The sequence below is a fragment of the Poecilia latipinna genome, unplaced genomic scaffold (assembly GCF_001443285.1).
Source record: "Poecilia latipinna isolate Pla-1442-1.1 unplaced genomic scaffold, P_latipinna-1.0 Scaffold3249, whole genome shotgun sequence".
NCBI classification, from domain to species: Eukaryota; Metazoa; Chordata; class Actinopteri; order Cyprinodontiformes; family Poeciliidae; genus Poecilia; species Poecilia latipinna.
The window spans coordinates 1-14,162 of record NW_015115865.1 but is presented as its reverse complement, the minus strand read 5'-3'; the positions used below and the strand labels follow the sequence as shown (position 1 = coordinate 14,162).

Sequence of the window (14,162 nt, the reverse complement as noted above, 5' to 3'; positions counted from 1 at the left end):
ACCAACCAACCAACCAATGTTCCTCCTAACCAACCAACCAACCAACCAATGTTCCTCCTAACCAACCAACCAACCAACCAACCAACCAACCAAAAACCAACCAACCAATGTTCCTCCTAACCAACCAACCAACCAACCAACCAACCATCATTTATTCTGCCTATTAAATCTAATTTAATGCCAAAATATGATTTGTTTATATTTATCTCTTTACTTTGCCGAAAGCGAAGTAAAGAAATATATGTGGATTTGGTCAAATAAGAAAATGTACTTTACTGATTGAAGATGTATCCCATGTGGATGTTTCATTGAGAAATAAAGATGTAGTAGCTACAATAATCTACAAGCAATTAATATTTTTTGTAACTGTTGATGCAAACTATTGAATTTTCAGGCCAAAGTCTTGACAGTTTAATAATCCGTGACTTTCCAGGTGTCAGACGAATGTTGCTTTACTCCTATAGATTCTTTTAATCAATTTCCTTCGCTGATGACTCTTGGAAAAAATGCAGCTTCTGTTTGAAATGACATTTGATTCAAAATGGAAGACAGAGATGATGGCAGCCGTCACAAAGGGGACGCAAAGACGGGGAGGGAAATTATGGAAAAACACAAAAGACGTCGTCTAAAGATCGAAGGCGGAGGAACATTACTGTGATCCTGAATAATCACAAAATCAATCAGCAGGCCGTAATCTAGAACAACACGACCATGAAATGATTCAGTGACCTCAGAGGGAAAGTAGGACAATCAGAGAGACAGAGAGAAAACAACCTGGCTTGAAATGGATCAGAAACAAAGAAAAAGTTATAAAACAAAAACAACTTCAAGGGAAAAAAATGACAAAACGATGAGATGCAAAATCTCTGTCCATCCATCCATCCATCCATCCATCCATCCATCCATCCATCCATCCATCCATCCATCCATCCATCCATATATTTGAGTTGGACCTTTGGAACAAAGTAGGAAATAAAACTGAGATTAAATTGTTATCCCTCTGGTTCCTGTGTAAAGCATTTCTTTTTCTGGACTGAATTTGTTTTTGATGTTGCTGGTTTCTCTGGTTGTTTTGATGGTTTCTCTGGTTGTTTTGATGGTTTCTCTGGTTGTTTTGCCGTTACTGGTTTCTCTGGTTGTTTTGATGGTTTCTCTGGTTGTTTTGATGGTTTCTCTGGTTGTTTTGCCGTTACTGGTTTCTCTGTTACTGGTTTCTCTGCAGGTTTCACCAACAGGAAGTGATCTGTTTTGTCAGGATTGGTGATCCTGCAGTGATGCTGACTGTCACTTCTGCTGGTAAATATCTCTAAGATGTTCCTTCGTTGGACTCAGTATTACCAGGCAACAGCTCACATCCTTGTTGTGGTTCTTGACTCTCCTTAAATCCACTCATGTCATTTTTTGTGTAATATAATTTTGCTCAGTTGTCATTTTAGGTGTTGCATTAAATAGAAAATAGCTGTTCTCCATTAGATTTAGTGGGACTTCAGCAGGATCACGGCTAACGGCAGTGAAACTTACCTCACATTATTTAACTTACAGCAGAGAGGAAATTAATGCATGAAGGTTAAAGTGGTTGTTGAATTATACAGGAGCTGTCAAGGGCTTCTTATGCAGCGTAGGGTTGGGACTACATTATAAGATGCGTAGCCTGAACTTATGTAAAGATTGTTTTCCTGCCAGTTTTTTCCCTTTTTTTCTCTTTTTGTTGTTTATTTGCAGAGGAACAAGAGTAAAGTGTAAGCATATTCTCAGAAAATCCTTTTTTATGCCCGTATCTTATTTTATTGCTGTGACTTGCTGAATCATCCATTTATTCAGCTGTTTATGAGGTTCATTAGTCAGTTGGACTGAATTTAATTGCTTTTCTGCTCAAATACAGTTTTATTGTCAAATCATCCTTGATGGAAAAAAATGTTTACTTTTTATTTTTTTTGGACAAAATTTCAATCAAGTTCTGTTTATTTGCCCATCACCAGTTGATAACATGACAAATCTTATCGATTAAGGCATTTTCCAAAACATACTGGCCCAATCTGTATTTAACTGTACAGAATCCAGCTGATTCAGATTAAATTAACTTAATCCAATCATGTCAGATTCAGATTGAGGTAATCAGTCACCAAACAATAATACTGTTCAATTTCATGCAACACCAGGCAAATCTGGGTGAACAATTATGACCTTTTGGTAGGGCGGCGCGACAAACAGATTATTACAAGTAACTTTTCAGCAAGATATATAATAATTTCTTTAAATTGTTGAAAACTTACAGTTCTACCTGTCTGTCTATCTATAAAAAAGGAGATTTCTTCCAAAAAAAAAACTTAGAAATTTTGAGATAAATTCAGAAATTTTCTAGAAAAGAAACTTGTACATTTCTGAGTTTGACAAGTTGACAATTTGCTAGAAAAACCTCATTTTTAAATTAATCTGTAGACATTTCTAGAAAAAAAACTAAAATTACTGAGTTTCCAAAGTCAAAAATTTTCAACTTTTGGAAATGTTTTGAGTTTCAAGTCAAATGTTTTTAACTTTCAGAGCTCAGATATTTCATTGTTTTTTTTTTCGAGAAAGTTTTTTACTTTTCAAACTCAGAAATTTCTGAGATTTATTCAAAAACCTTTAATTTTTTTCTCGCAATTTTTTTCTTTTGGGACTCAAAAATTTCTTATTTAATTTAGATAAATCTCAAAATTTTGAATTTTTTCTAACAAATTTTCAACTTTTGAATCTCATAAATTTACACGTTTTTCAGCAGAATGTACTCTTTTTTCTATCTACAACTCGCTGTCGTACCTGAAACAGTTTGAAGACGGCTCTAAAATGTGCCAGCACCTCAGGTTATTTTTCCAACCACTTTGGGTCAAAGTTTTGACAAACCAGCAGCGATGTGCCAGCCTCTGTCGCCCGGCAGCGTGCCTGACGCTGTGTTTGCGTTCTTCAAGGTGGAGGATGAGCAGAAGCCGATACATGTGATGAATATCCAATAAGGTGTGTTAGTTATTTATTTATCTCAACCTGGAACGCTTCCCTGCTGAGTTTCATTTTAAGCTTCTGCAGAGGGAATGAACACTCAGTTTGTCCTGCTGTGCATCTCGATGATGTGAAAATATTCCCATAGTCACAGGAAGTGAGGTTGTGATGCATTCACTGCCTTCGCTAAAAAAAGAGCAGCATTGGGTTTGATTGGAGAGTTTAGTTTCTGATGTGCTGAAGTGTTGGCACTGCCTGGGAATTTACATAATTCTCATTTCTGTGGTTGGGTTGTTCAGCATATCAGGGCGATTCCAGATAGAACAGAAAAGGAGTAAATTTCCCACAAAAAACTCAGACATCTTCTAGAAAAAACTGAAATTTCTGAGTTTGAAGTCAAACATTTGCTCAAAAAACTTGGAAATTTTGATGTTAATCTCAGAAATTTTCTAAAACAAAAGAATTTTTTTTCAAAGTTTCAAAAGTCAACAATTTTTGACTTTTTTCTAGAAAATCTCTGAGATACATTATATATATATAGATTTTTTTACTTTTTTCCCCCCAGTAAATTTCTGAGTTTTTACTTTTGAAACTCAGATCTCCAAGTTTTCTCTAAAGAAAATTCTAAAATTAATTAATGGCACGTCGCTCCTGGTTTGTCATATTAATTCTAATATCAAGATTTCTGAGTTTTTGTTCTGGAAATCTTTTGACTTTTTGAATTCTGAAATGTTTTTCTTGAAAATTTTGAGATTAATCTAGAAGTATATGACTTTTTTCCTGCAAATTCACAGGAAAGTTGGAGATTCCAAACTCCAAAAAATTCCTTGTTTTTCTAAAAAACTGCTGGGATTAATCTCAAAATGTTTGAGTTTTTTCCTCTCTGAATCGACCATCATAATTACTTTACACAACGTGTTTCAGGAGTGTTCAGATGTTGCCGTCCCTGCAGTCTCCTGGACTCCATTAAATCTCCAGCTCTTTATTAAGGATCTTCACATGTTGATGTGTAATCTCACCATCTTCATCTCTCATAAAGTCACGGCTGTCTGAGTTTTGTCGTTCTGAAACAAACCCAACATGGCCGTCCAGTGTGTTTCTAAGGCGATGAGGCTGAATGCATAGGTACGTTTTCCTGTGTTGATGTATCAGAACCACTGCAGGATACATTATGGCAATTTCCATCTTGACAAGCCAACGAGTGTCAGCCCTGACACGATGCGCCTCTCCCCGGTTTCCACCTCCCATGGTGCAACAGGAAACCACATCAGCTCCTGGAAGACGCGTCTTTGGCGTGCTTTTCTTACTTCCTACTTGATAAATAAAATATTTGGCAACAAAAACGTTTTGGGCTTCCAAAGCAAACCATCTCCAACTGGTCTGACTCCAGCTAGTAATGTAAAAACGTTTTCATTGATGAAAATTTATATTTACTATGACTGCAACAAACAATTATTTTCATGATTCTAATCTAGTAAAACATTGTGCCAATAAATAAAGATGATTTGGGGGGTGATTGTGAGTTAGTGGAGCCAAGTTGTAGCATTAATTTAAGACAGTTTCTGCATGAATGTCCCTCTGTTCATGCAAATTTTATTCTTTTCCTCTTTTATTTTTCTCTTCAAACATCAAACTAGGAGCTCACTGTTTTGCTATTTGTTATAAATGGGTCTAATGTGAGAAAATCACAATTTTCAGTTAATTCAGTCAGTAAAATTTAATTTTTTTCTAAGCGCAAGTTTTTAATTATAAATGAAACGCTAGATCAGTCAACTTTAAATTAACTCATTAACTGATATAAACCATGAAATGCAACATTTCTGAAGGACAGTTTGATCTTTTTCCATCCAGTTGGAGTCAATTGATCCGGTTTTATTTTAGGTTCTGCATGGCTGCTTCAGCTGTTAGACACTTTAAAGGAGTTTTATCTCCAGTCCAGATGGAGATATCTGGGTGAGGGGGTCACCACGCCGTCTTTCTGCCTCCATGGAGGAAGCCGTGTTTTGGTTTCCTGACCTATTTATCTTCATGCAAAAATCCCAGCAGTTCAACAGAGTCAGGCGGAGACGGGAGAATAAAAGGAAGTAAAAGCAAACGGAGATGAATCGCTCACTAAAAGCCACGCGTACAGCAGTCAGAATCCATTTATCTGTCATGTGTGCGTGAGCTGCTGTAAATCACTTTCAGCTGCTGAGGTTTACGATTCCATTTTGTGAAATATTATTGTGTTTCCTCCGCCGTGGATCAGGTGAGAATAAAGGACGACGGAGGTGAAAAGGAGAAGTGAGCGTTTCTGTCTGTGAATGCAAATCTGGACTCAGTGCAGATAAATCAGCTGGTCAGATAATGTAAAACTGGATGAAATCGGCTTATCGCGGGTGGCATTTATCAATATTTATGCTGGCAGGAGGGTCGCAGCAAGGACGATGTACCATTTTCTTAGAGAGAAGAGAAAATATACTTTATTCTCTCAGCTTCTGACCTCCGGAAAACTCTCTGGGGATTGTTGTGCAGGAGTAAAACATTCAATTTCAGTCCTAAAATGTGTTTTCTATTGGCAACCCAGTACAAAATCAATCAAGAATAATCTTCCTCTAAAAACTTGAAAAATCTATTTTATGCAGTGAGAAAAAAAAATCTCACAGTCGGCCGATGTGGTTTAAAAACATCTGACTTTTTTTTCATCCCAGATAAGATTTTTCTCACTTTCTTTTCTAGAAAATAAATTAGAAATATTTTCAAAAAAGTGTCTTTTATTTCAGTCGTCCCTTCTATGAGTTGCACTACAGGCTGTTATTGAATATAGTCATAGTGTCAGCAGAACAACATTAAAATAATGAGAAAAAAACTTTGATATCAGGATCTGACACAGTCCTGCTCCTGATAATAATTTGATGCTGATGTGTTAAGATCAAGTTAATCTAAAAAATTCTGAGTTTTCTAGCAAATTTTTGACTTTTAAAACTCAGAAATTTTCTTGTTTCTAAAAAAAACCTCAGAGAAAATGTTTTTTGTAGCAAATTTTAAACTTCTCAAACTCAAAGTTTTTTGCTGAAAATCCGTGAGATTAATGTTAAAATTTCGAAGGGTTTCTTGCAAACTTTTGGTTTTTGAAACTCGATTGAAAAGTTGAAAATTTGCTAGTAATAACAAAAACAATGTTTTTTAGATTATGCAAAGAAATATTCTAGAAAAAAACTTTGAAATTTATGAGTTTCTAAAGTCAGAATTTTTCCACTTTTTGGAAGTTTTTTTTCTAGAAAGTTTTGGAGATTAACCTCAACATTTCAATTTTATTTGCATTTCAATCTTAAAAATTTCAGAGATTTTCCAGAAGATTTTTGACGTTACTTTCAAAATTTGTGTTTTTTTCTAAAAGTCATTTGGCTTTTCAAACTCAGAAATGCCCTTGTTTTTGTTTTATGGCAGAAATGTACTCCTTATTTTTTTCTACCGTGATACGGCGTCTTAAGACACACATCCATAACGAAGTTGCACGTTTGAAGCTGCATCCCTCTGTGCGTCACCGCCGCTGACATTTCACCGGTTCAAACCACCCGAGGATTCCCGCATGAAAACAATCTTCTGCTTCGTGCTGCTTCCAGTCATTTTATTATGTGCGCCGTGTGGAGCTGGATGTGCGGTTATTTTTACCTCCTGTCCTTGTCCTCAGGTGTGCGGCGCTTCCCGGTGGATCAGACGCGTTACAGCTGCTGCTCGGTCACTCTTCGTCCTCTAGCTACAAAAGCAGAACCTTTCACACAAACTGCATGAAAAACTGGAAAAGTTTCCCTCAGACGTTTGTTACTCTGGATATTTCTGTGTTTGTGTCTACAGTTGGTGGGTGTGAGAGAAAGTGGGTCAGCAGCTCGCCCTGGTTACTGCTCAGTTGAACCGATAAATCATATCATTACGCTGCAGACAGAGTTGGTCCTCTGTTCTTTTACGACCTCGGAAATGTTTCCAAAAAACGCGGAGGAAAAAGGTTTTTCTCCATTTATCTGAACAGCTGCGTGTTGTTCTCAGTTAATAAAAACTGCTGCTAAAATGACCAAATACAGCTAAAACCAACAGAAGCTGCTCAACTGGCTGTAGCCTTGAATTGATTTTTTTTCCTTTTTTTTTTTACAGCAGCTCAGTTCATTCATAAATTTAACAAAACCGGCCATTTATAGTATTAGAATTGAACTATTTTCCATTTAAGCTTCTGGTTTTAGAGCATCTTGTCTTACATTAAAGGAGAACTGTTGTGGAAAATTCACATTCTACAACTTTTATTATTCCATTTGGGTCTCAGCAACAACACCCAAATGTTTATAGTAACAACTTCATGTTTTTTGGTGTCTGGAAAATGAGCTGTTTTCAAAACCTCTGGCTTGTTAAGTCACATTCAAATGGCACAGCCGTTACCCAGCAACCTAAACAGAGTTCTGCCCATTACCTAGCAACCTAAACAGAGTTCCTCCCGTTACCTATAGCAACCCAAGGAGTTCCTGCATGTTTGGTCAGCTGGTTTTACCGCTGTATGTGCTGTACAATGGCTGCTGGAGAGGACAAGTGTAGAAACCACTTGCTGCATTTTTGTTGGTTGTGCAGATGCTAATGCTTTTTAAAGATGTTTGGATGCATAATTGCACATTTATTTGAGCTATTATCTACTTAATTTACCTTTGGGATCAATAATCAATGGATTTTGCTTATTTTTAATTTTATGTTTAATCTCTTTTCAGCCATTTTTACCTGTGAGTGTAAAGGTTGAGTTGGGGGCGTGGCTTATTTGGATTTAAAGTGACAAGACGCCCTTTAAAAGCGTATTCTGAAAGGAAGAGACTAAATTCTCATTATCTAAGAATGATTTTGTGCAAAACTTTGTGATGAACATGCTTTGTATAGACCATAAACCTATCCTAACCTGTTAAAGGAAGCATAGTAGGTCATTTTTAACATCATTTTACCTCATATTGTTGGTGTTGGCGTTCATAAATCAGGTATTTTAGCTTCATTTTTATCTTTAACGTGTAGACGACGTGTGGCTGAGGCAGAAAAAGGAAGTAAGTCACTTGAAAAATGATAAGTGTGAAGATTTTGCATAGAGGAAGAAAGGATTCTTAGTCAAAACGGAGCAGCAGAGTGTTTGGGAATACTGGGCCACAAAGCTTTTTAGTCAGATCAAAGCTAATCCATATTGGACTTGGTAAAACCCTCGACAGTCAGTGGGAATCCTCTGCCTTCCTCTCCGTCTGTTCCATCTTCCTCAGCGCTCCGTGAAACCGGTTGGACTTTCAGCACCTTTTCTCTACTTGAGCCGGCGTGGAGAAACTAGGTCAGCCATGGAGGAAGAAGTGAGCAGTCTGGCCTCCAGACTCGGTTAAGGAGGGAGTGTTTTGCCTCCAGGGAGGCAGAGGATGGAGAGGCTTTAGCTGCGGGAGCCGATGCCACTGACAAGGTATTGACCTGGCAAGCTAACGAGGATCCGCTCAACTCTTGGTGCTGAAGTAAAGTCTTTACTGGCTGCAGGCGTCATGGCTCCTATTTAACACTGAGGTTCATTCCCACCAGCCGTCTTTAGTCCACTTTAATCCAACTCTTAAAGGTCCGGTTTGTTTGTTGAGGTGTGAATGTGCAATCATACCAAAAGACTGAACTCTGCTCTGCCTACGAACTTCATCTTAGTTTGATTAATGTGAACTCTGGTGCGGTTTGAATGTATATGTGAACACCAAGCGGACTGCTCCAAAAGCAGGAAGTGGATTACAGTGCAGGGCATTCTGGGTAAATACGACCAAAACAAACAAGTCTAGTGCTAGCTGGAGAAAAAGACAAACGAGAAATCCTACAAAATCTGAAATCTGACACTGCTCTATTTTTGTTTGTATTTTGTGAAGAGTGAAGTTGTGTTCATGTTGACCTTGGAGGTTTTTGTGTTGTTTCCTTCAATGGTTCTTGGTGCAGCGCCCCCACAGGTGAGAAGGGGAACAGACTTTTCAAAGGGTTTGGTTCATTTGACTGAGTGCAGTGGGAAAGAAAAACACAGCAGCTGAAAATGTAACAAACCAATCGAACAGAATCTAGGTGTGAAAACACTCTAAAACTGAATCATAACGTCAAAACTCTCTTTATTTGTCAGCTATATGTTTCAATTTTGGAGCAATATTCAAAATATATATTTTCAGAAAACCCAAAAAAGTGCATTAAATGCTACTATTTTATAAAATTTAAACACACTGTGAACTACTTCTCAGTCCTTTGCTCCTAAAACAGTTGTAAATGGCATAAGGAGGAGCATTGTTGTGATTACGTCCTAGAAGTTTCACACAGAGCAGGAGCTTCTTACAGAGAGAAAAACTAATCATGTTTAATTTTTACAGTATTTTTATAACGGCTGAAGGTAAAATAGTTACTAGATTGTGATATAAAATGACCCTCTGTATCTGGAGAAGACATAATGTCGCCCTTTAAGAGAGAGAAAGAGACTTAACTAATCTGTAGCAATGTTGGAAAGAAAAGTGGGCTAAAATTCATTCTGTGTTCTTCTTGTATCCATGCACAGCTTTTCCAAATTGCTCTCATGTTTGTCTAATAAATTATTATGAAATGTGAGATGGTATACTTTCTTTCTAAAGTGAAATTCTTTATATTCAGGGAGGATTTCAGTAGATATTTGATGTTTTTTCTGGTCCTGTTATGTTTTTCCATCCAAGGTCGAGTTTGATCTGCACTTAAATGAACCTGCCAGCAGGACTGAATGATCTGCTCTGAACATGTTTGATGTGAAACCTCTTCTTATCTCTCTCCTGCTGCATCGGTGTCCCTACGGGGCGCCATGAGAGCTGTAATTACCTGAGATCTTGTTTCTGATAAGGGACACCGACGCTCAGTATTGCGGGACAATCAGTGGTCACCTTTTTCTATTTCTATCATCGTTTCTCTCCATCTCACTTCGTCCTCTCCCGCTTTTTACGCCTGAAGGGACAGCGTCTCTGTCATGATGGCAGCGTAGAAAAAAAAGAGAGAGAGGAAAATCTACTCGTTTTTCTTCCTTTTTTTCCTCCTCAGCAGTTTTCACACTTGACAATTTGGGCAAAGAAACAAAACGTAAAGGCGGCTTGGCCCTGTTTGGTATTCATTGTTTCCACGGTGGTATTTTGACAGGACTTAATCATCTGTAAAAGCAAACTATCGCCGCTTCTGCATGAATTAACACCGCAGACGTGATTATGCAAGAAGAGCCGGATGTGGAAGGAGGGTTCCTGGAGTATGTGGCCAGAAGGAGAAAAAGGAAACAGCCACAGTCGACACAAATACCGAAGGATCTCATGAATACACTGCAGTCACCTGCTGGATGATACAGACGTTTCTGCATCATTCACAAGACTGCCAGTTGTTTCTCATATGTCATTATAGGGCTGCAACGAACAGTTATTTTAGAAAACAGCTATTCTATCAATTGTTCTGATGATTAATCAATTATTCTAGCGGTTAATCAGATACAAATCTGCCATGTTTTTGTCTTGGATTAACCGATTAACTGATGTATAATTAAATTGCAGAAAGTGCTTAATCGGATTTTTTTTCCTTTTTTCTATAATTTGAAATTAATCTTAAGGTAGAACTGCCACTTGAAGTGTTTTGAATTCAGCAGATTTGCAAAGTTTTTTTTTAAATCTTAAATTCAAAATGCAAAACAATAAACCATGCAAATTATTGAACTAATTTTAATTCATCATGCTATTAACTGATTTATTTCTTATTACAACAGGCCTTATCTTGTGATTAAGAGGCTTTTATTTTGACATGCAGTTTCTAAAGACTGGTCTTTCTTCTTCTCTTGCAGATGGAACATTTCGCCAACTGAAGGACAACAGTGAAGTTGAAGACGATTGCAAAACATCCCAACCTGCTCTGCATTGAAACCCGGGCTACCGGCTGCTGGATGCACCTTTCCAACATGGAGACTCTTTCCCAGGACTCCATTCTGGAATGCCAGATCTGCTTTAACTACTACAGCCCCCGGCGGCGGCCCAAACTCCTGGACTGCAGGCACACCTGCTGCTCCGTGTGCCTGACCCAGATGCGCAGCACCCAGAAGGAGATCCGCTGCCCTTGGTGCCGCGGCGTCACCAAGCTTCCCCCCGGCCTGTCCGTCTCCCAGCTGCCAGACGACCCGGACATCATCACCGTCATCGCTATACCTCACGCCTCGGAGCACACGCCTGTCTTCATCCGCCTCCCTAGCAATGGTTGCTACATGCTGCCGTTGCCGGTCACCAAGGAGCGGGCGCTCGGCCTGCCTGGAGACCTGGGTTGCCGCTTTCTTCCTGGCAGCCAGCAGAAGGGCATGACGGTGGTGACGGTGCCCGAACAGCAGCCTCTGGGCCTGGCGATGGGCCTGGAGGGCGTCGGGCTGGACGGCAGCGAAGGCGAGAGGAGAGTTCCCGGCCCTGTTGGAGGAGGAAAGGGTTCCACATGGTCCGGCGTTTGCACGGTTATTTTAGTGGCGTGTGTGCTGCTGTTCCTGTTGGGAATCGTGCTGCACAACATGTCCTGCATCTCCAAACGCTTCACTGTTATCTCCTGCGGCTGAGGGAGGTCGATTGGACCTCCTGCGGACCTCTGCCCCCTCCTCAGTGGCCCAGATTCTTCTGAGGAGAGGAGACTTAGCTTAACATCACAGGAAAACCAGGCAACGGCGGTTTTCCCGATGAGGGAACAACGAGGGCGAGAAGGAGATTTACAAACTGTCTGTCAGCATTGTTTGTTGTTTTCAATTATGAAAACTGAAAATGGATATTTTCACCAGCTCTGTGTTGGTTCTAAAAACTGCCACATCTTTGTGTTTTCTTCAAGAACGTTCTGAAAGTCACTGTGGATCTGTTTTTAGACAGCTGATTGTGTTTTCCTAGAGTGACGTAGACACCCATTACACTCGAAGTGACTGGAACGCCTGTTTGCTCTGTGGTTTGTAAAAGTTCATCAGTTATCTGTGTTTTTATTGGCCATAATGAGGCTTTGAGCGCTGTGTCTTAAAGGTGACCTGTTATGCTTCCTTCAACAGGTTTGGATAGGTCTATGGTCTGTATGAAATATGTTTGTCACTTTTTTTGCACAAGTCATTCTTAGATGAGATTTTAGTCTATTTTGAGCTCCTTTCATAATGAGCTGTTTTAGGGCATCTTGTCTCTTTAAATCCAAATAAGCTGCTGCTGGCCACGCCCCCTTACTCAACATTTAGACTCACACAAGAAAATGGCTACAAACAGATGCGCAATTATCCAACCGTACATATTTGAAAAGCAGAAATGGAGCCTCCTGCACAACCAATAAACCAGAAGTGAATAACTAAACATTTGGTCTTTTCCAGCAGCTATTTTACTGATACAGTGATAAAACCAGCTGACCAAATGTCCTGGACCCAGCTTGGTTTGTTACGTCACATTCTAGAGGGTTTCAAAATGGTTAATTTTCCAAACACCAAAAAACACCAGCTTGGGATTTTTTTAAGCACTTGTGCTGTTTTAGAAGCAATTGAGATCCAAATGGAAGAGTAAAAGCTTGTAAGATGGGAATTTTGCATAATAGGTCCCCTTTAAAATCCAGAACCTGGACTGTTCTCTGATTCGGTGGGAATCAACATCCACATCTTCCCATTTGAGTTTCTTTGTTTTCCTGTTAAAGAACCTGTTTAGGCCGAATTGTTGAGCAGTATATTGTACAGCTGAACTATACACAGCTAGCTCTGAGATGCTTTAGGATTGTAAAAGTGTGATTTTTTGTTTAAATCAGCCAATAGAAGTTTTTTATTGCTTTACTTATATTTTAATTAAAAACATTTGTTTGTTCAAGCCTCACAAATCTCAATGTTTTTTTTTGTATATTAGGTTTTGGCTTTTAGGTTGCACCAAACAAGCAGTTCAATCCTTGAGAGCTGCTATCCTTCAACCTTTGGATCCTTCTTATCTCTAAAACCTTAAATTCTCCGGCATCAGTCAATTATTTCCGGTTTTTATCTAGCAGAAATCCTATTTTTCACAGCTGACTGAACTTAATAGCTCACTCTTTTTCTTTGTTTATCCTCAGGAATCTCTTTTTCCTTCAAATCTTTATGGATTTATTGTCACAGAGGTAATTAACATTCCTCAGGGGCCAATTGCAGCCAGCTTTTCTGCAGCATGCCACTTCGGTTAACTACAGCCAGCAGCAGCAGCGCTTTGCAATGAAGAGCTCCACATGCTTGGTGTTTATTTCTTTACTCTAAGGATCATTGAAGGGTTTTGTTTATCTCCAAGTGCCTAAAGACTGGACAAAATTTCTAAGATTCTCACTTTTCCTTTCATTTTCATTGTAGATAATTACTTATATCACACTAGAATTATCAAGCAGTTTTTCGTTCTACTTTATAGCCCATTTAAAGCTAAAGAAAAGTTATAGTTTTTGTTTTACACTAATGCTAAACCTCACACCATCCACAATGAAGGAGAAATCTGAAAATAATTGAAGAAAGCAAACTAGTTCACATTCACACTGACAAAAGTTACCGCCTCCAACTGGTGCTAATCACCGCTAAACTGGACGTGACGCCATAACTTGATTGTTTGCCCTGCTTAACATCAAAATATGTAAATCTGCATTTTCAGAATGTTGGCAGAGGGGTTCCTAGAGTTTCCTGTTACTTTGGTTTAAGTGACATTATTGATTTATAGGTTTTCTTTACAGCTGATGTTTGAAAAATCATTTGTGAGAAATGTGAACAGCGAAACGAAGTTGCAGCTTACTTTCATGCTTTACAAGAAGGCAACAAATTCCTTTAGTTTAGGGTTTGGCATTAAGACAAATTGAGAGAACAAAATAATTTGAATATAGTTGAAACCAGAAGTTTACATACACCAAGGGTTCCCAAACCTCTGCATGCCATGGACCCAAACATTAGCTTCTGGCTTAGGAACCTTTTACCACAGATGCTACAACATATCTAAAGAAACAAGTTTTTCTCACTTTTATTCACTATTCATGCTAAACAAATGCACTATTCTTGCATTTGTTTAGCATGAATGCTGCCTCATACCTTCTGATTTTAATTGGCCATGAGGTCTTTTCCTCATCCATATAGCGCTTGCTGTCCTAGCTTGAGGAGTAAAGTAGCTTAGCAGCCAATCAGAAACATGAGCATGTTAAAAAACGTTTAAAGA

The 14,162-nt window shown here is 38.7% G+C and overlaps 1 protein-coding gene across 1 annotated transcript in view; it reads left to right on the top strand.

The window, feature by feature from the left end:
- LOC106940492 (E3 ubiquitin-protein ligase RNF152-like) overlaps positions 1–11,686 on the top strand; it is a 43,432-nt gene extending 31,746 nt beyond the window's left edge. Inside the window, exon 2 of the mRNA XM_015023252.1 lies at positions 10,811–11,686. Coding sequence (XP_014878738.1) covers positions 10,910–11,560 — 651 coding nt within the window. The 5' untranslated portion in view covers positions 10,811–10,909 and the 3' untranslated portion in view covers positions 11,561–11,686. The remainder of the gene's footprint in view (positions 1–10,810) is intronic.
- Positions 11,687–14,162: the final 2,476 nt, after the last annotated feature.